The sequence below is a fragment of the Podarcis pityusensis genome (genome assembly GCF_964106645.2).
Source record: "Podarcis pityusensis genome assembly, chromosome: 10".
Taxonomy (NCBI): Eukaryota; Metazoa; Chordata; class Lepidosauria; order Squamata; family Lacertidae; genus Podarcis; species Podarcis pityusensis.
The window spans coordinates 7225694-7249916 of record NC_138035.1 but is presented as its reverse complement, the minus strand read 5'-3'; the positions used below and the strand labels follow the sequence as shown (position 1 = coordinate 7249916).

General features: G+C 45.2%; 1 protein-coding gene and 1 long non-coding RNA gene across 2 annotated transcripts in view; one reads left to right on the top strand and one right to left on the bottom strand.

Moving 5' to 3' along the window:
* Nucleotides 1–24223, top strand: part of LOC308486534 — a 154725-nt gene that overhangs the window by 79555 nt on the left and 50947 nt on the right. The window lies entirely within an intron of this gene.
* FBH1 (F-box DNA helicase 1) overlaps nt 5411–24223 on the bottom strand; it is a 43307-nt gene continuing 24494 nt past the window's right edge. The window contains exons 13-21 of the mRNA XM_081022719.1: nt 23707–23843; nt 22889–22988; nt 20756–20880; nt 19976–20036; nt 17823–18017; nt 13776–13910; nt 9594–9700; nt 7134–7265; nt 5411–6128 (exon numbers count right to left, since the gene is read on the bottom strand). Coding sequence (XP_080878845.1) covers nt 5961–6128; nt 7134–7265; nt 9594–9700; nt 13776–13910; nt 17823–18017; nt 19976–20036; nt 20756–20880; nt 22889–22988; nt 23707–23843 — 1160 coding nt within the window. The 3' untranslated portion in view covers nt 5411–5960. The remainder of the gene's footprint in view (nt 6129–7133; nt 7266–9593; nt 9701–13775; nt 13911–17822; nt 18018–19975; nt 20037–20755; nt 20881–22888; nt 22989–23706; nt 23844–24223) is intronic.

Sequence of the window (24223 nt, the reverse complement as noted above, 5' to 3'; positions counted from 1 at the left end):
CACGAGCCAGAACCCGGAGCCCGGACCAGGGAACACCCCAGGCCACAACGCACACGTAGGCCGCCGGCATACCTTGAGGACTATGAATGCGACCTCCCGGGCAGGACTGGAACTTAGAGGGGAGGGGTGTTATGTACTGAGTTGAATAGGATCCAAACTGTAGCAGTCTGATTGGTCCTAGAACAATAGGATCCAAAAGGCAGCAGTCTGATTGGTCCTAGAACAATAGGATTCAGAATGCAGCAGTCTGATTGGTCCTAGAACAATGCAGCAGTATGATTGGTTGGCAGGAACCACCCAATCCTGCTCCAGATAGAAGTGAATCCACAACCTGATTGGCTTACAGTAGAATTCCAGAATTAGCCAATCATGTGCAGCCCATTGTGTAAATAATGTATATAAAGCAGATACTGTGAGGGGACATTCATTCATTCCTCCTCACCACTATGAGCTGAATAAAGAGCATGAAATCACTTTGCGACTCTGAGTATATTTCAGCTATCCTGCTTACTAGATTGGATTGCCTGGGGAGCCTGGCCAGTCTTTTGTACTAATAAATACTTAGTTCCTGGGCCAGGTCACAGGCTCACATCCTATTCATACACAGACATACCCTTAAGACAGGATTTGTGAAGGAAAAGACAATGGGGAGGCTTTTCCATTTTCCTTTGACCTTGCAAACATTTGGTCAGTTTGGGGCAGTTTGGGAATCAAAATGGTTTCAGGTTGGCCTTCCTGTGCTGATCTATGTACGTGCTTCGTTGGTACACTTATGAACATATAACATATATCTAAGATCTCAAAATTCCCATCACAAAGGGGAAAAACTCAATAGCAGGTCGAAACAATTATACAATAATATAGAAAGGAACTTCTGCAAACCAGCAACACAATCCTCATAACTTGGGAAGACAAGCGAACTAATGCCAGTGTACTGGAAGAAGCAAAGATCACCAGTGTTGAAGCAATGATTCTTCAACATCAACTTCGCTGGACTGGTCGTGTTGTGCGGATGCCTGACGATCGTCTTCCAAAGCAACTGCTCTATTCCGAACTTAAAAATGGAAAGCGTAATGCTGGTGGTCAACAAAAGAGGTTCAAAGACTCTCTCAAGGCAAATCTTTAAAAATGCAGTATACACACCAACAATTGGGAAACACTGGCCTGCGAGTGCTCCAGTTGCAGAACAGCCTTTACCAAAGGTGTCATGGGCTTTGAAGACACTCGAACTCAGGACGCAAGGGAGAAACGTGCTAAGAGGAAGGCACACTTGGCAAATCCACACCGTGATCGACTCCTGCCAGGAAATCAATGTCTCCACTGTGAAAGGACGTGTGGATCCAGAATTGGCCTCCACAGTCACTTACGGACTCACTGTTAAAACCGTGTTTATGGAAGACAATCTTTTTTGGCTACAAGGGATAGCCAAAGAAGAGGAGACTCCTAAATCTCCTCAGGGCAGGAAGCTCTCTCCTCTTCCGTTTATTTATATCCTGCCCTTTAGCCAAAGAGTGGCTTACAATTTTTTTTTATGACATTCCCTTGTGCTCGGACTCCCCATCTAAGCCTAAATATTTAAATGCTAGGAGGTTACCCAAATAAAGCCCTGCAACTCTGCAACATATAAATCCCACAATATTGGTAAACCACAATACAAAATAAACGATGAGCCACTTGGGATACTCTTGACAATCCAGAGGGATCAAAAAGAATCGGCTCTCTTCCATTTTATATAAACTTTCCTTTCCACAAGGGAAGCATTTTGCTTAGAAGTCAATATTCACACACCCAACTGCATAATGGATTTCTGTGGCATGGAAACAAATCTCGTCTCTCTAGGATATACTCCAGTCTGCTGATTCCTTATTAATATTATTTGTTAATTCAATATGCCAAATTGCTTTGTTCATACAAAAGATTCGTCGGCAGCATTATAAACCAAACTTGTTTATTGTAAAATACAGGTATTGCAAAATTTGGCCATAAAACAACCGTTTTTGATTACAAACTTTATTTTTATTTATTTATTTAACAATGCTTTAATCGTATCTCAAGAGGAAGAAATACCTGCACACAGGAAAAACACAGAAGATGGAGAGCAAAAGAGATAAGGCTATAGGCATGTATCAGATATTCTTACCAATATGGGCAAAACTGCAGTCTGGACTGGATGAGTTCAGACTTCAAGGGGGTGGTGTGCTCAGCCTGGCTGAATATTCCCTTGCAGTTAAAAAGCTAGCATGCCAGGGGAAATTTGAAGGTATCTGAAGAAGTGTGCATGCACACGAAAGCTCATACCAATAACAAACTTAGTTGGTCTCTAAGGTGCTAAGGGGACGCGGGTGGCGCTGTGGGTTAAACCACAGAGCCTAGGGCTTGCCAGGTGGAAGGTCAGCGGTTCGAATCCCAGCTACGGGGTGAGCTCCTGTTGCTCGGTCCCAGCTCCTGCCAACCTAGCAGTTCGAAAGCACGTCAAAAGTGCAAGTAGATAAATAGGTACCGCTCCAGCGGGAAGGTAAACGGCGTTTCCGTGCGCTGCTCTAGTTCGCCAGAAGCGGCTTAGTCCTGCTGGCCACATGACCCGGAAGCTGTACTCGGGCTCCCTCGGCCAATAAAGCGAGATGAGCACCGCAACCTCAGAGTCAGTCATGACTGGACCTAACGGTCAGGGGTCCCTTTACCTTTACCTAATTTATTTTGTTTTGATGCCAGGCGAAAGCATGAGCCACTCTCAAGGTGCCTAATTTTGCATGTGGAAAGACTGTGTTTGGTTTGGGATGTCATGTGATCAGTGTGAGCCTCTGCCCACATTTTGAAGCCCAGTGTAGCCCAGACATAGGTTGACCGCCCCAGTAAGAACTAGCTCTCTGCAAAATGGCAGACCTCCTCAAATCTCCTCCTCCTGCTGCCACAGATATGGCGGTTGCAGAGAGAAAGCAGAACAGCACAGATAAAAAAAAAGATAGCAACCTAAATCAGTTTAGGGGGGGAAATGTAGGTTGGGTGGAATATAGATATATTTCTTTGGGGTTATTATTTTTTTAAAAGAAGTCCCTGCAAACCACATGTTCACATTTAAATAGGAAGGGTTTTTTTAAAAAAAAACACACCCACCCAATTTTTATCACTGCTCCTCTTGTGCCTCCAAGCCCTACTATTAAGTGTGAGGAACGATCCAATGAGCCCGTTTACTCATAAGTATGCCCCATGGAGTTCAAATGAGGCTTGCTGCCCAGTTAAGTTTGTGGGTCTGTATGCCACAACAGCTGCGAGAATATTACTAGCGAAGCATTGGAAGAAACAAGATTTACCAACTATAGAAGAATGGCAGATGAAGATGATGGACTATATGGAACTTGCCGAACTGACCGGGAGACTCCGAGACCAGAGAGAAGAGACGGTGGAAGAATATTGGAAGAAGTTTAAAGAATATTTGAAAAAATATGTGAATATTTAAATCTTAGAATAGCTTTGAAAGTGGATATAGGCTGAAGGGTTAGAAGTAGAAGATAGTGTATTTTAAAATAGTATTATTTGTAGGTGTTAAAATGTGAAGATTTTTAATGGTAAAAGTGTGATTAAAAAAGGTTAAAAATTATGGTTAATATCTTAAACTTAATTCTGGGCTTTTTGCCCAGATATTAACCGATGCAAAACAAAGAGGGGGCTTTGCCCTGCCAGACTTAAAGTTGTACTATGAAGCCGCAGCGTTCTGCTGGCTAAAAGACTGGCTACTTCTTGAAGACACTGATGTGTTAGATTTGGAAGGGTTTAACAATGCCTTTGGATGGCATGCATATTTATGGTATGACAAGGTTAAAGCAAATAAGGCCTTTAAGAACCATATTGTCAGAAAATCATTGTTTAATGTCTGGACAAAATATAAAGACTTGCTGGAAAATAAAACACCAAGGTGGCTTTCACCTTTGGAAGCCAAGGCCCGAAAAAGACCCAATATGGAGGCTAAATGGCCAAAATATTGGGAAATACTAGAAAAGGATGGAGACAATTGGAAATTGCAGAGTTTGGAGAAAATGAAAGACAAAGTGCGAGATTGGTTACATTACGCTCAGATTAAAGAAGTTTTTAAAAATGATAAGAAACTAGGGTTCCAGGTGGAGAAATCGAAATTAGAAACAGAATTGTTAGAACCAAAGATTAAGGTACTTTCAAGGATGTATAACTTGCTGTTGAAATGGAATACACAAGACGAAACGGTTAAATCGGCTATGATAAGGTGGGCACAGGACATTGGGCATAATATCATGTTTGAGGACTGGGAGAGGTTGTGGAGTAATGGATTGAAATTTACTGCATGTAACGCTCTGAAAGAAAATGTAATGAAAATGATTTATAGATGGTATATGACCCCAGTCAAACTTGCCAAAATTTACCACCTGTCTGATAATAAGTGTTGGAAATGCAAAGAGTGTGAGGGAACGTTCTTCCACCTCTGGTGGACCTGCCCTAAAGTGAAGGCGTTCTGGGAAATGATTTATAATGAACTGAAAAAGGTATTTAAATATACCTTCACTAAGAAACCAGAGGCTTTCCTTTTGGGTATTGTCGGCCAAGGGGTGGCAAAGAAGGACCAGACATTTTTTATGTATGCAACAACAGCAGCAAGGATACTTCTTGCAAAACATTGGAAAACTCAAGATCTACCCACACTGGAAGAATGGCAGATACAACTGATAGACTACATGGAACTGGCTGAAATGACCGGCAGAATCCGTGACCTGGGAGAAGAGAGGATTGAGGAGGACTGGAAGAAATTTAAGAACTATTTACAAAAGTATTGTAATTTGAGTGAATGCTAAATAAGATGCTAGATCAAAATAACTGAGCACCACTAAATTTAGAAGTTTTTAAGAAAATAAGTAAGACTGTGAAATTTAGCTCCTTCTGAGAATTATAAGATTATGAAATATAGAAGGGATATAAGAATTTAAATAAGATGATAAATTGCTGACAAAATGTTACAACGATGAAAGTGGGAGCGGGAGATGTGAGGAAGTCCAAAGAAAATGTGAAAATATGTTAAGATCAATGTTATATTGTTTATTATGTTTATTGCTTTAAAAAAAAAAAAAAAAAGGTTAAAAATTATGATATATGTAAACTGCTAAAGATGAGGTAAAATGAAAATCAGATGGGGGGGACTTGGGGAAGGCCACCTAACAATGTTTAGAAAAAATAAGGATAAGACAAGAATTTGTTTGTATTGTTTGTTTTTTCTGTTTGTGTTGTTTAGTGGTGTTATAAAATGAATAAAAAAGTTTGTGGGTCAGGATTGCAACCTTCCATGTTATTTATTCACATGCCGCTGCATGTATTGGCACTTTCAAAAAGTATTCCTAAGGTGGCTTTGGGAAAGGAATAAAAATGTAAACGACACGCATACGCCTCGTCACTTGAAATAGACAAGAGTTTTAATGCAGTTTATAGCAAAAGCTTAGCAAGCGGAAAGCAGGTGGCGAATCGACATCTGCAGGGCAACATGGGCACCAGAAGATGCTGCTGGCACACCCGGAAAGACCTTCTGCCACACAGGCGCGCAGACTTTTTGGCCCATGAACCTCTACACCCTGTGACACCCCAGTCCCTACCAGTGCAAGAGGAGCAATATATTGACCATTGTGCTAAAATTCTACCCATTTTCCCCATCAAGCCATGCCATCCAGACCACAGGCCCAGTGGTATTTTAGGTCTGAAAACTTTGGGGGCACACAGAAGGCAAGGCAAGCTTTCCTCTCGCCCCCCAAAACACGGCAGAGATGTGAGACCGCCCTCTGAATTGTGTTTCTGCAGACTGTGTCTCCTCCCCCCCCCCCCAGTTGCCTTTCTCGGATTCACGCCAACCCTAGGAGCAGGACAGCTCCACCTGTCCTAATAAAAAACTGCTTTCTTATCCGCCGTCTCCCGACGGAGCGTGATTCCCGGCGAGGCCTCTCTCCCGTTCAGAAACGTTCGAAGAGGATGTTGATGGTCTCTGGGACCTCGGAGATTTCGGCGTCGCCGTCCGCGGCTTGGGCTGCACGAAAGGCCGTGGTCGGCCATGTCAGGGCCAGGCGGTGTTGCACACAAGTGTCGCAGAGGAAACCGTCGGGCTCTCTGGTTCCGTCGCTCTGCCGGGAAAAGTCAGAGGGACTCGTGTGAGTTTTGCGGGGCTCTGCGGAACGAAGGGTGTATCTGAAGGAGCGTCTCCACCCCCATCGTGCTGAGGTCCAGTGCCGAGGGCCTTCTGGCGGTTCCCTCACTGCGAGAAGTCAAGTTACAGGGAACCAGGCAGAGGGCCTTCTCGGTAGTGGCACCCGCCCTGTGGAACTCCCTCCCACCAGATGTCAGAGAGAAAAACAACTACCACACTTTTAAAAGAAGGCAGCCCTGCTTAGGGAAGCATTCAATGTTTGATGTATTACGGTATTTTAATATTTTGTTGGAAGCCGTCCAGAGTGGCAGAGGAAGCCCAGCCAGATGGGTGGGGTATAAATTATTATTATTATTATTATTATTATTATTATTATTATTATTATTTAAAGGTGCTGACCTTTAAAGCCCTAAACGGCCTTGGCCCAGTATACCTGAAGAAGCGTCTCCACCCCCATTGCTCAGCCCAGACACTGAGGTCCAGCTCTGAAGGCCTTCTGGCGGTTCCCTCACTACAAGAAGTGAGGTTACAGGGAACCAGGCAGAGGGCCTTCTCGGTGGTGGCACCCACCCTATGGAATGCCCTCCCGTCAGAGGCAACCCTGTATCGGGAATTTTTTTTATGTCTGATGTTTTATTGTGTTTTTATAATTCTGTTGGGAGCCGCCCAGAATGGCTCGGGAAACCCAGCCAGATGGACAGGGTATAAATATTAAAATTATTATTAATATCGAGCCAATTCCTGTTTCTAAGCGAATTGTGAAGCAAACAGGGCCATCAAGTGAGAGGCTATCCAAGCAACAGCCATCACGGGACAGAGGGACTTAACAGAGCAAAGCAAAACTCCAGAACAGGTAAATGGGTGGAACAAACTGTAGGACCAGTAAAACATTTTGCACTAGCAACACACAGATCAAAAGAGGATGGAGAGAAATTATATTCGTCTGCCCCAAGTGCCCAGTTCCGTAAGAAGAGACACGTACGTAAACAAAAGGCATTTTCTTCATGGTTAGGACAGTGTCTTTGGAAATGACATTGTGGCAGCCCTGCCCAGAACACCGGATTTCTGTCTCCTTGCACACTTCACTAGTTAATACGGGCTGAAAATAGTGCTCCTGGAAAAGAAAAAAAAGCAAAAATTTAGTGCAGACAGGTGAGACAATTTTAAGCCAGGAGTAGGGGCCAAATGTGGCCCTCCAGGTCTCTCCATCTGGCCCCCAGGACATTCCTCTGCCTCAGCCACAACCCTGCACCAGCCTTTATCCGTGCCTTCAAGTATTTATCTGCCAGGCTAAATGTGTCTTTGAACTCTGATAATGCCTCCCGTTTGCCTAGAACAGGGTTTCCCAAACTCCATCTGTTTATGGACTACATCTCCCATCATCCCTAGCTAGCATGACCAGTGGTCAGGGATGATGGGAAGTGTAGTCCAAAAACAGCTGGAGACCCAAGTTTGGGAAACGCTGGCCTAGATGGAAGACAGAGAGGGATGTGTTTGTGTACACAAATGTAGAAGCTACTCTAGCTTGCAAAGGTGCACGATTTGCACCCGTTTGCCAGCTTTTGCCTTTGGTAGTGCACTGGTCCCACCACCTCCTGGCAAATAGAAGGGGAAGAAATGGAGGCAGTGAGAGACTTTACTTTCTTGGGCTCCATGATCACTGCAGATGGTGACAGCAGCCACGAAATTAAAAGACGCCTGCTTATTGGGAGAAAAACAATGACAAACCTAGACAGCATCTTAAAAAGCAGAGACATCACCTTGCCAACAAAGGTCCGTATAGTTAAAGCTCTGGTTTTCCCAGTAGTGATGTATGGAAGTGAGAGCTGGACCATAAAGAAGGCAAATCACCGAAGAATGGATGCTTTTGAATTCTGGAGGAAACTCTGGAGAGTCCCATGGACTGCAAGAAGATCAAACCTATCCACTCTGAAGGAAATCAGCCCTGAGTGCTCACTGGAAGGACAGATCCTGAAGCTGAGACTCCAATACTTTGACCACCTCATGAGAAGAGAAGACTCCCTGGAAAAGACCCTGATGTTGGGAAAGATGGAGGGCACAAGGAGAAGGGGACGACAGAGGACGAGATGGTGGGACAGTGTTCTCCCAGCTACCAGCATGAGTTTGACCAAACTGCAGGAGGCAGTGGAAGACAGGAGTGCTTGGCGTGCTCTGGTCCAGGGGGTCACGAAGAGGCGGACATGACTAAATGACTAAACAACAAGAACAGTGTAAGGAGCACCTCCATTCAGCATCAGCTGGTGCCTGTTGGCTGCTGTTGAGAGCAGAATGCTGGACTGGGTGGGCTATCGCCCTGATCCAGTGGCACTTTTCTTTGGTCCCTATTTTTGTGATGCACTGGGAAATGATATACAATGAATTGAAAAAGATGTTCAAAATAACTTTTATTTAAAAAAACAAAAAACCAGAAGCTTTTCTTTTCTTTTGGGAATTCTAGGGACAGAACTACCTAAACTGTATGGAAATTTATTTATATATGTGACTACAGCAGCAAGTATGCTACTAGCCCCAAAATGGAAAGAAGCAGAAGTCCCAGCAAAGGAAGAATGGATACAAAAACTTACGGAATATGCAGAAATTGCAAAACTTACCGGAAGAGTAAGAAATCAAGATGACAAACTTTTTATAAAAGAATGGAAATGGTTCATTGAATACAGGTGAAACTCGGAAAATTAGAATATCGTGGAAAAGTTCATTTATTTCAGTAATTCAATTTAAAAGGTGAAACTAATATATGAGATAGACTCATGACATGCAAAGCGAGATATGTCAAGCCTTTATTTGTTATAATTGTGATGATCATGGCGTACAGCTGATGAAAACCCCAAATGAACAATCTCAGAAAATTAGAATATTAAATGAAATCAGCAAAACCTCTGAGAAGCAGAAGCATACATATGTACTCAGTGCTTCGTTTGGGCCCCTTTTGCATCAATTACTGCCTCAATGTCGCGTGGCGTGGATGCTGTCAGCCTGTGGCACTGCTGAGGTGTTATGGAAGACCAGGATGCTTCAATAGCAGCCTTCAGCTCTTCTGCATTGCTCGGTCTCATGTCTCTCATCTGTCTCTTGGCAATGCCCCATAGATTCTCTATGGGGTTCAGGTCAGGCGAGTTTGCTGGCCAATCAAGCACAGTAATCCCATGGGCATTGAACCAGGTTTTGGTACTTTTGGCAGTGTGGGCAGGTGCCAAAGTCCTGCTTTGACACCAGATGTCAAACAGAACAAGCTTTTAATGTTTAATAGATTATTGTATTTTAGTGTTCTGTTGGAAGCCGCCCAGAGTGGCTGGGGAAACCCAGCCAGATGGGCGGGGTATAAATAATAAAGTATTATTATTATTATTATTATTATTATTATTAAGCAGATGTTCTACGGCTGAGCAACAACCCTTCCTCAAACTCTTCCCTGCCAACTCACCCCGGCCAATGTCAAAATCTGGGTCAGTAACTTCGGAACGATGAGGCGCCTCTTGGCGCGGGTGACAGCCACGTACAGCAAGTTCCATTCATCCTCGGAGGTTGCACCTGGAACGGGACAAAGGCAAGAGGCAGACGGGAAATAATAATAATAATAATAATAATTTTTATTTATATCCCACCCTCCCCAGCCAGAGCCGGGCTCAGTGCAGCTAACAACAGTAAAATTACAGTAGAAACATAATAGGGGGAGGGGAACAATTTAAAATACAGGTTAAAATGCAATTTAAAATGCAACCTCATTTTAAAAGTAGGCCATAGATCAAAACCATAAGGGGAGGGAAACATAAGGGTCAGACTGAGTCCAAAGCAAAGGCCAGGCGGAACAGCTCCGTCTTGCAGGCCCTGCGGAAAGATGTCAAGTCCCGCAGGGCCCTGGTCTCTTGTGACAGAGCGTTCCACTGAGTCGGGGCCAGTACTGAAAAGGCCCTGGCCCTAGTCGAGACCAATCTAACCACCTTGCGACCTGGGACCTCCAAAGTGTTGTCATTTGTGGACCTTAAGGTTCTCCATGGGGCATACCAGGAGAGGCGGTCCCATAGGTACGTGGGTCCTAGGCCGCATAGGGCTTTAAAGGTCAAAACCAGCACCTTAAACCTGACCCTGTACTCCACCAGGAGCCAGTGCAGTTGGTAAAGCACAGGATGAGTGTAATCCCACAGTAAGGACCCCGTAAGGAGTCTCGCCATGGCATTCTGCACCCGCTGGAGTTTCTGGGTGAGTCTCAAGGGCAGCCCCACGTAGAGCGAGTTACAATCATCAAGCCTGGAGGTGACCGTCGCATGGATCACTGTGGCCAGGTCAGGGCGAGAAATGGAATGGGTGCAAAGCTCAGCAAATATCTCTCAATTGGGTGTTCTTTCCGCCACTGCCCTAAGGATCGTTAAAATAGGGGGAGGAAAACTGAGCTATACCACTATGCCTGGAATACTGTGCGCAGTTCTGATCGCCCCACCTCAAAACAAGAGAAGGCAACCAAAATTATCAAGGGGATGGAGCGACTACCCTATTGGCAGGAAGCTGGGAAGCGGGGCAGGAGTCCGACGCTGGAGGGGGGGGTCGGTGACTTGTGGGGGGCTGTACCAGCCAGGAGGCGGGAGTCGGAGGCAGGGGATGCTTCAAAGCTGGAGGGTGGAGAACAGGATGGGTTCGAAGACATAAGTACTGTTTTGGGGGGACAGGAGGCGGGCAGGTGTGGAGGACTCCCTGGTCCTGAATGGGGTAACTGTTCCCCTGAAGGACCAGGTGCGCAGCCTGGGAGTCATTCTGGACTCACAGCTGTCCATGGAGGCGCAGGTCAATTCTGTGTCCAGGGCAGCTGTTTACCAGCTCCATCTGGTACGCAGGCTGAGACCCTCCCTGCCCGCGGACTGTCTCGCCAGAGTGGTGCATGCTCTGGTTATCTCCCACTTTGGACTACTGCAACGCGCTCTATGTGCGGCTACCTTTGAAGGTGACCCGGAAACTACAATTAATCCAGAATGCGGCAGCCAGACTGGGGACTGGGAGTGACCACCGGGACCACATAACACCGGTCCTGAGAGATCCGCATTGGCTCCCAGTACGTTTCCGAGCACAATTCAGAGTGTTGGTGCTGACCTTGAAAGCCCTAAACGGCCTCGGTCCCGTATACCTGAAGGAGCGTCTCCACCCCCATCATCTAGCCTGGACACTGAGATCCAGCGCCGAGGGCCTTCTGGCAGTTCCCTCATTGTGAGAAGTGAGGTTACAGGGAACCAGACAGAGGGCCTTCTCGGTGGTGGCACCCGCCCTGTGGAATGCCCTCCCTTCAGATGTGAAGGAAACAAGCAGCTATCCTATCTTTAAAAGACATCTAAAGAAGGGGACTGAAGAGGGGAGAGCAGAGGCAGCTTCTAAGCCGGCGTAGTCTCTGGCTGCATGAACACAGCCTGTCGGGGAGAGGTACATAAACTGGGGGAGGGGAGGGGCCCCCTTTTGCTGCAACCGCTCCATAGGGTGCAGACCTGGGAAGAGCTGCCAATAATAATAATATTAATATTAATAATAATATTTTATTTCTATCCCGCCCTCCCCAGCCGAAGCCGGGCTCAGAGCGGCTAACACAGTAACACAGTTTACATAAAATCACAATCAATTGACCGTATTTTTCGCTCTATAAGACGCACTTTCCCCCTCCTAAAAAGTAAGGGGAAATGTGTGTGTGCATCTTATGGAGCGAATGCAGGCGGGAGGCTCTGCTCAGCGCTCCCTTTAAAGAGCCACGTACTCTTTAAAGGGAGTACGGCTCTTGGGGGAGCTTTGGCCGCGTGCAGCCCCTCGTGGGCAACAGGAGCCTTCATCCCGCTGCCGGGGAGAGGCTGCACGCGGCTATCCCAGAAGCCAGGACAGCAAGCTGGATCGCTGCGCTGTGATCCCACTTGCTGTTCTGGCTTCTGGGATTCAGAATATTTTTTTCCTTGTTTTCCTCCTCCAAAAACTAGGTGCGTCTTATGGTCTGGTGCGTCTTATAGAGCGAAAAATACGGTACATAAAATCACAATGCCTAGGCACTAGACTGGTGTGATGGCCTGGGAATCCAATTCAGAGGCTGAACCTGAGGAATCCCAGCCTGCACAGGAGTCCCCGCCTCCAGTGCCGGCTGAGCCGGGGCAGGGGCTTGAACCTGAAGGGTCCTCACCTGTGCTGGATCCTCAGGAGCAGACACCAGCTGAATCCGCTCTGGCTCCGGAGGTGATCGAGGACCCATTGCCTGCAGGTGCTCCTCTCCCAGCCCTGTCAGGGGAAGGTGAGGTTGCCTCTGGGTCCAGTAACCCTCCAGCCTCTCCTGAGCTGCAGAGGCTCAGGGCAGAGAGGCGGAGGGAACTGGGTTCTCTCAGGAGGAGTGCTCGCCTTAAGGCCAGGAGAGGCGGGTCACCTGTGGGCCGGGACCGCCCCTGGCCTCAGAGAAGATAAAGGCCAGTCAGCCCGGTCCCAGGTTGCGGGAGCAACATCGTTGGTAGCCTGTTCCTGCCAGCACCCTGTCCTGCTCTTCCAGAGTTCCTGACCACACCCGGCTTCTTGCCTTGGACCCTGCTTCGCCCTTGACGGACAGCCTCCAGACCCTCAACCTAGGACCGGACTCAGACCACGCCACACTGTGTCTGCGATGAAAGCATGGCGTTGACTGGGTTTGATTCATTGGCAATAATTTCTGATCAAATCCCACAAGCCCCTGCACCTCTGCCATTTGCTTTCTCTACGCCTGACAGGCACGTATAAGCATTCTAAACACAGACTGGTTGCTCACCAGGCATCCTGGGTCATAAAGATAGTAGGTAGCTTCTTTGGTGTAGCTATTATTAGTTTTGTTAATCTTAGGGCCAGGAAGAGAGTTCAGGAAGAGATTTATGATCTCCAGGTTTGCTGAATGCATTCCTCTAGTCCTGTTTTATTTACTCTCAGTTACGTATGCATGTTCCAAGTAGTCTTTGTAGTTAAAAGAATTTCTTCTGATCTGACTTTGTCCCACGTGGGGTTTTTTGAAATGCTCAGAGGAAATCTGATTGGTTCTTACGAACACTGTGTAAAAAGTTCTTTTGTGAATAAAATGACCTGGACTGAGGGGTAAGGTAAAGGTAAAGGGACCCCTGACCATTAGGTCCAGTCGTGGCCGACTCTGGGGTTGCGGCGTTCATTTCGTTTTATTGGCCGAGGGAGCCAGCGTACAGCTTCTGGGTCATGTGGCCAGCATGACTAAGCCGCTTCTGGCGAACCAGAGCAGCACACGGAAATGTAGTTTACCTTCCTGCTGGAGCGGTACCTACTCATCTACTTGCGCTGGTGTGCTTTCGAACTGCTAGGTTGGCAGGAGCAGGGACCGAGCAATGGTAGCTCACCCCGTCGCGGCGAGTCGAACCACCGACCTTCTGATCGGCAAGTCCTAGGCTCTGTGGTTTAACTCACAGCGCCACCCGCGTCCCTTGGACCGAGGGGTAGAGAGGAATTATTATTGGCACCTCCTCCCAGAGTCTTGCTGGTCAAGCCATGTGTGTATTCTATTAATCAGGGTCCAATCTTTCCTTGCTTTGGGAACGCTACATTTTAAACAGCAGCGCTAAAATAAAATGGAGGAGAGGAGGTCAAGGGAGAAAGTCTTCCTTACTGGTGCGTAAAATGGGTATCCTCTCGAAGGCTTGCTGCATGACAGTTAGGCTGATGCTGCTCGTGAAGTCGTCGGCCACTTGGACAGTGTCGAATTCCAAGCCTTTGGCCTTATGGACGGTCCCCAAGACATGATCTGAAGGAGGCAAAGTGAAAAATCAACATGTTGGGCTTGTGAGAGTAACAAAGGAAATCCCCTGTGTTGCAAAAACCCAACCTGGCCACAGTGATCCATACAATGGTCACCTCCAGGCTTGACTACTGTAATTTGCTCTATGTGGGGCTGCCCTTGAAGCTGTCCCAGAAACTCCAGCGGGTGCAGAATGCTGCAGCGAGGCTCCTCACAGGGTCTCTGCCATGGGAGCATATTCACCCAGTGCTTTTCCAGCTGCACTGGCTCCCAGTGGAGTACAGGGTCAGATTTAAGGTGCTGGTTTTGGCCTTCACGGCCTAGGACCCTCATACTTATGGGACCACCTCTCCCAGTATGCCCCACGGAAAGCCTCAAGGTCCATATATAGCAACACCATAGTGGTCCCAGCCCCTAGGGAAGTTAGATTAGCTTCAACCAGAGCCAGGGCCTTTTCAACACTGGCCCCGGCCTGGTGGAACACTCTGTCTCATGAGACCAGGGCCCTGCAGGATCTGATTTCTTTCCGCAGGGCCTGTAAGACAGAGTTGTTCGGCCCGGCCTTTGGCTTGGAACCAATTTGATTCCCTCTCCCTCTTTCTTTTTTCTTTTTCCTTTCTCCTCCTGTGATGAGGCTGCATTTTAATATTTTAATGCTTCAATATTTTAATGTTGTATTTTAATCTTGTTTTTAAGTTGTATTCATTCAAGTTGTTTTTATTATTGCTTGTTAGCCGCCCTGAGCCCGGCCTTGGCTGGGGAGGGCGGGGTATAAATAAAAATTATTATTATTATAAACTTTAAACAATAACAGGCAACATGTGGCTAATCATGTTCTAACAGAATATGTGTAACATGTATTATTTCACAGTTCTTAGACAGAAAATATATGACGGAGATACGAATGATAATATAAATCAATATTGTATGAACAAAATGAGAGAAGGTCAATATCAAGATCACAGAGGCAAGCAAGCCTTTCAACAGTCCCAATCCTGTAATCGTGCGGTAATAGAAGCTCCAAGCGTAGCAATTCTTAAACAGAGAGCATGTAATAGAATCACAGAAAATGAAAGTCCATCACTGTTGCATGAACAATATTAGACAATATGGTCCATCGGCGTCAAAGAGGCAAACAAGCCTTTTGACAGTCACAATCCTGTAACCGTGAGATAATGGATGATCCAAAACGTGAGAGGGCAGTTCGAGTACAGTGCAATTGCATGTTATTTGTTGTTGGTTTTTTCCAAACATTTTATAGGTTTTCACAATATTCTAAACAAACAAACAAACAAACAAACACACACACACACAAGACAAACAAACATAAATCATAGCCTTATTAAAAATTACAGTTATTAACTTTGTTAAGTGACTTCCTCGCTTCCCCTTGGTTGAATTTGATTGCATGTCCTTTTAACGGTTTTCCAAATCCCAATTTTTATGAAATTTAACTTAAACATTAACATCCTTAAATCTTCACCTTATAGAATTTAACATATTAATTCATCACTTAACATAAATAAAATCCTAAGCCCATTAAGTTGGCATCTTATTGGGGGGGGGGTCGGTTCCAAGGGTGAAAATTGGGTATACCCAAACCCTTGGAGCAGCCCCTGTGGCTACTGGGTGAGGGAGGGGAGAGAGAAAGAATTCCCAGTACTCCCAGAACCTGCGAACCAAGAGGGCCTTGCCCCCGAGGCAAGGCAGAGAGCATAAAAGTGAACCTGGCACAGCAAGAGTTTTTAGGCTCTCCAACTTGCTTGGATTTTGTGGGATAACCAGCCTCATATAATATGGTTACCAGATTCTTTTCAATGAACCCGGGGACCCTTTTTTTTTTTTTTTTTTTTTGGAAGCTGAGTAGCAACAGGGAGTCAGTAGTGGGGATGGTGAGGCAAAAGACCCTGGGCCCTAGCACACATGCATATTGTAGAAAGGTGCAAAGCCCTTCTTTCGCACCCTGTGAAACATAAATGTGCAGAGTTTTTTTTAAAAAACTGGACAATGGTGCCTGCCCACGGCTCCTGAGCCTCCCTCGATCTGTCAAAACAAAGGGGGCAGGGGGCAGGAGATCAGGGAAGCTCGGGAGTCATGGGCTGGCGGCGCGCCGTTGCCCAGTTTTTTAAAAAAACTGCGCATTTATGTTTCACAGGGTGTGAAAGAGCTTTGCACCTTGCCTGGCAGAGAAACCACACACCTTGCGCCCCTCCTGGGCAACGGCTGCCCGCCCGCAGCTCCCAGGCCTCCCCCATCAGTCAAAAGGGGGAAGGGAGCAGGAGATCTGTACCGCCAAACGTGCCCGGTTTCCCTTTGGCAGTGGCAACAGCAGCAGTCATCAGCCCGGAGCCAGCCAGAGCCAACTGCGCTACCAGGCTGGCTCCGGGCTGCTGAGGCTGCTGCTGCCATGTTTGCTGGGGACAGATGTGCAAATCTGGGGACACTCCAGGGACAGAATTTGTCCGGGGACAGATTTGCAAATCTGGGGACTGTCCCCGGGAACCGGGGACGTCTGGTAACCCTATCATATAACCAACAGGCTTAAGTCTAATTAATGCACAAAGGGGTTAAGACCACGGAGGAAGCTGTCCTGCCGGGCCTAGCTAGGTCACTACTCCCCCATGCCTTAGGAAGAAGGGTTATGCAACCTCTGTTCTTCGCATTTCTCCATGTGAACTCTACCATTAAGGAGGGGCAAGCTGGATGCTCCGAGCTTCGATCACGTGGTTTAAGCAAGCCATCATTGTGCTTCCATACAAATAATTTAGAAACCTTCACCACACTTTGGAACCTACGTTTTACTGCCTGTGTTTTCTTACTGCCGTATGGAAAAGCAAACAAATCTGTACTTTGAAGAGTTTGTAAGTAAACCGTTTTTAACTTGCCAAACGTGTGGTCTCTTTTTACGCTACAGGAATTAGGAACTTTGGAAGTAACTTAGAAGGGGATGTTTTAAAGGTCGAATAGCCTATATTTCCATGCTTCGCTTTGCTGCAAAAGTGATTTTAAATATCTGCTGTGATTTTAATTCTCTGCTGGGGTTCTCTTACCAAAGAATACTTGCCCCAAACCTTAGCATCTAAGAAATTCTCTTTTTAAGAGACTGCATCTTTCCCCCTTTAACCAAAACCAAAAACCAAAACAGATTTGACTCCCGGAATTTCAACCGGCTTGCCATCAAAGTGTTGGTGCTGACCTTTAAAGCCCTAAACGGCCTCGGTCCAGTATACCTGAAGGAGTGTCTCCACCTCCATCGTTCTGCCTGGACGCTGAGGTCCAGCGCCGAGGGCCTTCTGGCAGTTCCCTCGCTGCGAGAAGCCAAGTTACTGGGCAGAGGGCCTTCTCGGTAGTGGCACCCGCCCTGTGGAACGCCCTCCCACCAGATGTCAAAGAGAAAAATAACTACCAAACTTTTAGAAGACATCTGAAGGCAGCCCAGTTTAGGGAAGCTTTTAATGTTTAATGGACTATTGTATTTTAATATTCTGTTGAAAGCCGCCCAGAGTGGCTGGGGAAACTCAGCCAGATGGGCGGGGGATAAATAATAAACTATTATTATTATTATCATTATTTAAGCTACAGTGGTACTTCGGGTTACATACGGTTCAGGTTACATACGCTTCAGGTTACATACTCTTCAGGTTATACACTCCGCTAACCCAGAAATAGTGCTTCAGGTTAAGAACTTTGCTTCAGGATAAGAACAGAAATCACATGGCGGCGGCAGCAGGAGGCCCCATTAGCTAAAGTGGTGCTTCAGGTTAAGAACAGTTTCAGGTTAAGTGCGGACATCTGGAACGAATTAAGTACTTAACCTGAGGTACCACTGTAAAAGTAATCAGTCCTTGAGAAAACATGTCAAGTTTTATTTCCTCTTCTGGCCTTGAAAGCAAAGAAGTTGCCTTGTGCTCCTCTTACCTGCGATCTCTGGAATGGACTCATGGCACTGTTCTATTCTTTCCACCAGTTCCGGGATGCGATCCTTGTATTTCTCCACAATGGCAATCTTCATCTCCAGCTGCTTATCTTCGGACTTTGCTGCGTAGTCCTTGAGGCCTGCAAAGCCCTTATCGACCCACTTTTTGATAAAGGGGTCCATCACCTCAAGTTTCACTGGGAACACACAAGCAGGGACAAAATGATGCAGAGAAGGCAAGGCTTCCAAGGAAAATGGGAAGTTCCTCCCAGTTGCCTTGATGTAGGAAGAGGCTATTGGTGGGCAGTAAATCAACTGATCAACTCTGCCAGCGAGTTCTTCTGCCTGAACTAGCAAATCCATTCATCATGCCTTGCACCTTTCGCTCAGCCCATCTGCACGGATCCCAGTCCATACATCGCTCAGTCCTGGACCTGCTCCCATCTCACCTCTGAACCTAGGCCCATCACAGTAAAATCCCCCATCTTGTCTGCATTAACATTAGATTCTGGACATCCTTATCAGGAGTTTCCTGACCCAGTGGCCTGGTTCACACATGATGGCAAGCCACGGTCTATTTAACCACCCATGCATTAACCCGCCCTGTGGAACGCCCTCCCATCAGATGTCAAAGCGATAAACAACTACCTGACATTCAGAAAACGAAAATAAGTGGCTTCCAGCTGTACAAGATTTAAAGTTATAGATAGATCAAGATTAAGGATTAGGATTAAAAAAGTTTAAGGAAATGGAAATTTGGTTTTTAAGAGGTAAAATTTTAATGTTATATTATATTAAGACTAAAGATTGGGACTAAAAAAAAGAGGGAAAGAAATTGCTGGACAAACAATTTGAACTGGAATACAAAAGAGGGAGGTATGAGGAGGTCCAGAAAATAAGTAAATTTAAAGATGGAAATGAAAAGGTGATATTGTTTTTAACTGTTCTTTTTCTTTTTTGTCTTTTGTTTTTTGTTCTTTTTTTCTTTTTTGGATTATGTATTGTGCATTTTTGAATTGTGTATTTCTCTTTTATGTTTTTCTGTTTAATCTTTTATTGAAACCTTAATAAATATCATTTAAAAAAAAAAAAAAAGACATTCAGAAGACATCTTAAGGCAGCCCTGTTCAGGGAAGTTTTTAATGCGTGACATTTTAGTGTATTTTTGGTCTCTGTGGAAGCCGCCCAGAGCGGCTGGGGAAACCCAGCCAGATGGGCGGGGTACAAATAATAAATTATTATTATTATATTATATAACCGTAAGTTGTCCCACAGGTGATCCAACAAGCGGCTTGCAACACCCGACAAGGGTGTCGAGTTCACATGTAACACCAAGCCATTGTTAAAGCAAGCCGAAGTTTGCGGGCCAACAAGATGCAGCTTCATATAACGGTATGTTGAGAGGAAACAAACCACAGTCAAGCAGGGTTCACCCACAACACTAAGCTGTGGTTTAATAAACCATGGCTTTGCATTATGTGTGATTTGAATTAGGTGGCGCAAGCGGGGCTTGTAACAAAATGCTATGGTTTGAGACGCTTCTGTTCAGTGTTCGACTGTCAGCAAGCTGTGTCTACTTCCTTCCACTCCATTCCCAATCTCCTTTACTTTTCCATTCTCCCTCAACAGCTTTCTGAAATTGCCAAACAGTCTTCATTGGGTTTATTGTAGTTTTTGATTTGATTTGATTCTGGTGCTTCTGTAGACCCTGGGGCTCTCCCACAAACTCAATACAGTCGGACCTTGGAAGTCGAACGGAATCCATTCCTGAAATCCGTTTGACTTCCAAAACTTTCAAAAACCAAATCGCAGCTTCTGATTGGCTGCGGGAAGCTCCTGCAGCCAATCAGAAGCCGCGGAAGCTCCATCAGACATTCAGGTTCCAAAAGAACGTTCGCAAACCAGAACAATCACTTCCGGGTTTGCAGCGTTAAGGAGCCAAAACGTACGAGTTCCAGGGCGTTCGACAACCAAGGTACGGCTGTACTTCCCTCTCATTTCCCAATGGCCCCATTTTGGCCACAGTCCTGTTGGCACTTGCCAGCAAAGTCCGCCATTATGAGCAGAAAATGCTCTAATGGCCCAGTTTTCCCCAGTTGAGGCAGAGACCCAGAAACGAAGCCGCAGGAATGTTTACACTAGCCAAAGTACTTACATTCGGGATGGAGGAGCTTCCATATGTCATGGATCTTCTCCAGGCCAAAGGCTTTAAGCCCCTAACAAAAAATAAAAGGAGGGTGAATTGCACATAGACTCTGGGAGCGGACAGGACGTTGGACTTGGAGGGACCTTGCCAACAAAGGTCTGTATAGTTCAAGCTCTAGTTTTCCCAGTAGTGATGTATGGAAGTGAGAGCTGGACCATAAAGAAGGCTGATCGCCAAAGAATGGATGCTTTTGAATTCTGGTGCTGGAGGAGACTCTTGAGAGTCCCATGGACTGCAAAAAGATCAAACCTATCCATTCTTAAAGAAATCAGCCCTGAGTGCTCACTGGAAGGACAGATCCTGAAGCTGAGGCTCCAAGACTTTGGCCACCTCAGGAGAAGAGAAGACTCCCTGGAAAAGACCCTGGTGTTGGGAAAGATGGAGGGCACAAGGAGAAGGGGACGACAGAGGACGAGATGGTGGGACAGTGTTCTCGAAGCTACCAGCATGAGTTTGACCAAACTGCGGGAGGCAGTGGAAGACAGGAGTGTCTGGCGTGCTCTGGTCCAGGGGGCCACAAAGAGGCGGACACCACTAAACGACTAAACCACAACAAGACCCCTAGATCCCATTTGAACTTAATGTCGAGAGAGTGGTTGAAGAACAGCCCTGGCACATTAAAAATGTGATGTCTGTTCTCACCCCTGAAATCCAGGGCTCCAAGCAAAACCCCATAACTTTTTTCTCCTCCTCCCCACCACCCCACCCTGTGTATAGCTAGTTCCATACCCCAAGGATGTGTATTTTATCCGGTGGTTCTCCATTTGTAAATTTCACAGCATCCTCGAAGACGGTTTGGTTGCACCGAGACAAGCGAGTTACCTTCCCCGTCACATCAACCCCGGTGATATCACCTGCCAAAAAGCGAAGCAAAGTATCTGTCACAGACCGAGCTGAGAGAATCAGTGCTTCCCAGGGTGGATCAAAAAACATGATTTTTTTTCAAATATATATATATATATATATATATATATATATATATATATATATTTAAAATGGATTTTTAAAATTTAAATCAGCTTTTTTAAAAAAAAAATTAAATTGGATTTTTAAAATAAAATGCTTTTGGAGGAAAAAATCTTTCTATTTTATTTTTTTTTCAAATGATTTTTATTAAGGTTTCAGTAAAAAGTTAAACAGAAAAACATAAAAAAGAAATACACAAATACACAATACATAATCCAAAAAAGAAACAAGCACAGAAAACAAAAAACAAAAAAAAGAAAGAAACAGAACATTTAAAAACAATATCACCTTTTCATTTCCGTTTTTAAATTTACTTATTTTCTGGACCTCCTCATACCTCCCTCTTTTGTATTCCAGTTCAAATTGTTTGTCCAGCAATTTCTTTCCCACTTTTTTAATCCCAATCTTTAATCTTAATATAATATAGCATTAAAATTTTACCTCTTAAATACCAAATTTCCATTTCCTTAAACTTCTTTAATCCTAATCTTTAATCTTAGTCTATCTATAACTTTAAATCCTGCACAGCTGGAAACCACTTATTTTCAATCCAACATCACTCTAGCATTCTTTAATTTTGCAGTGTTTCTGTAAATAATCTTTGAATTTCTTCCAATCTTCCTCCACCGACTCTTCTCCCTGGTCACGGATTCTACCAGTCATTTCCGCCAGTTCCATATAGTCCATCAGTTTCATCTGCCATTCCTCCAGCGTGGGAAGTTCTTGTGTCTTCCAATACTTTGCAATGAGTATTCTTGCTGCTGTTGTTGCATACATAAAGAAAGTTCTATCCTTTTTTATCACCATTTGGCCGACCATGCCCAAGAGAAAGGCCTCTGGTTTCTTGGGGAAGGTATATTTGAATACCTTTTTTAATTCATTATATATCATTTCCCAGAAAGCCTTAATCTTTGGGCACGTCCACCAAAGGTGAAAAAATGTACCTTCAATTTCTTTACATTTCCAACATTTATTATCGGGCAAGTGATAGATTTTTGCAAGCTTGACTGGGGTTATGTACCACCTGTATATCATTTTCATAATATTCTCTCTTAAGGCATTACATGCCGTAAATTTCATACCTGTGGTCCACAACTGTTCCCAGTCAACAAACATAATGTTATGTCCTACGTCTTGTGCCCATTTAATCATAGCCGATTTTACCGTTTCATCCTGAGTGTTCCATTTCAGCAGCAAGTTATACATTCTTGACAAATTCTTGGTTTTGGGTTCTAACAGTTCGGTTTCTAATTTTGATCTTTCCACCTGGAAGCCAATTTTCTTGTCCAATTTAAAATCTTTCTAAATATAGTTTTCTATTTGCTATGTTATAGTCCAAAGGCTATTTATCAGGAAACAAGGATTTGTTTTAAGTTTTTCATGTGTGCTGAAACTCACTATAAGTTTGTTCTTTTAATGAAAAAAAAATGTAACCACAGCCGTTAACAAACATGGATACATATGCTACAATGTTACTGTTTTAGTTAAATAAATTGTTTTAATTATTATTAAAGAAATGATTATGTTTCTCCTTCCAATATAGTACAGCAGAAAGTTGTCCAAATATAAACTGTTAACTTAACCTCACAATAACTTCATAATTATCTGTCTATCTATTTCTAATAGTATAACCAAATCAGTAATTTCTGATATAACTGTAAAAACTACTCTGAAAATTTATCATTCCAAAAATGAAACCTTCACTTGGTTGTAAATATTAAGATTATACCAGCAGGAAGGTCTTTCTGCAAAAAAAAAAAAAAAAAAAAAAAAAAAAAAAGATTTAAATCAAGTCTTACGGACTAGTGATTTAAATCAATTTGATTTAAATCAAATCCACCTGGGTGCTTCCTTAAAAAAATAAAAAAAGGAATGCAGCTGAGCTGAATGTCTCACCTTCCTGGCTGCCTCCGACCAATGTCTGCTTTCGAACTTTCTTGAGGACGTCCAGGAGAGTAGCGGCGACGTAAGCTATTTCGGAACCAAACCGGAAGCTCTGTAGAAGTGAGGCAAGCAAACAGAGCAGGGACTGGAAAAGATGCTCAGGAAACTGGGCCGCCGTTCTCCTACCTGGGTTTAGACTTCCAAGCTCCTTACTACTAGAGGTAGTCGTAGTGTATTTTTCTGTCTATAAGACGCCATCATGTATAAGACGCCCCCTACTTTGGGGGACTCAGATTTAAGAAAATGGGGGGAGATGTCCCCACGTATAGGTAAAGGTAAAGGGACCCCTGACTGTTAGGTCCAGTCGTGACCGGCTCTGGGGTTGCGGCGCTCATCTCGCTTTACTGGCCGAGGGAGCCCGAGTACAGCTTCCGGGTCATGTGGCCAGCATGACTCAGCCGCTTCTGGCGAACCAGAGCAGCGCACGGAAACGCCGTTTACCTTCCTGCCAGAGCGGGACCTATTTATCTACTTGCACTTTGACGTGCTTTCGAACTGCTAGGTTGGCAGGAGCAGGGACTGAACCACAGGAGCTCACCCCATCGCGGCGATTCGAACAGCCGACCTTCTGATCGGCAAGTCCTAGGCTCTGTGGTTTAACCCACAGCGCCACCCGCGTCCCTGTCCCTGCATATAAGACGCCCCCTAATTCGCATTTGCCGCCCTGCCCAGTTTTGCCTCTGGAACTGCCCGCCACTGGAATGTGGGTTGCCCCAATGGGAATGCGGAATAAAGCACCTGGGCCCATGCGAAGGTTTGCGGAGGCTCACCTGTGTGAGGTAGAACATGTGGGTGTGAGAAACTTCGGCCAGCGCATTGACCGCGCCGCGGAAGGAATAGATTTGCTGGTGAGGGTCTCCTACCAAGATGGCCCCACACGACTGGGAGAGGACAATGTCCATGATAGCTGCAGGGAGAGGAATGGAGTATTCAGAAAGAGAAGCGAAACTTCACAACCGTACACTGAAAAACATATGTTTATGCAGGTCGTGGTGAATTTTTCACAGGGAAGAGCGGTACAGACGGGCAGAATTGCCTTCAATGATCTGAAGGCAGCCCTGTTTAGGGAAGTTTTTCATGATCGATGTTTTAATGTATTTTTACTCTTTTGTTGGAAGCCGCCCAGCAACATTCTCAATACCACACCTAAAAACTCATCGCTTCCACAAGTCTATCTTCCTAAATGTCAACCGCCATTAATATCTGAAACATAAAAAGGTAAAGGTAAAGGGACCCCTGACCGTTAGATCCAGTCGTGGCCGACTCTGGGGTTGCGGCGCTCATCTA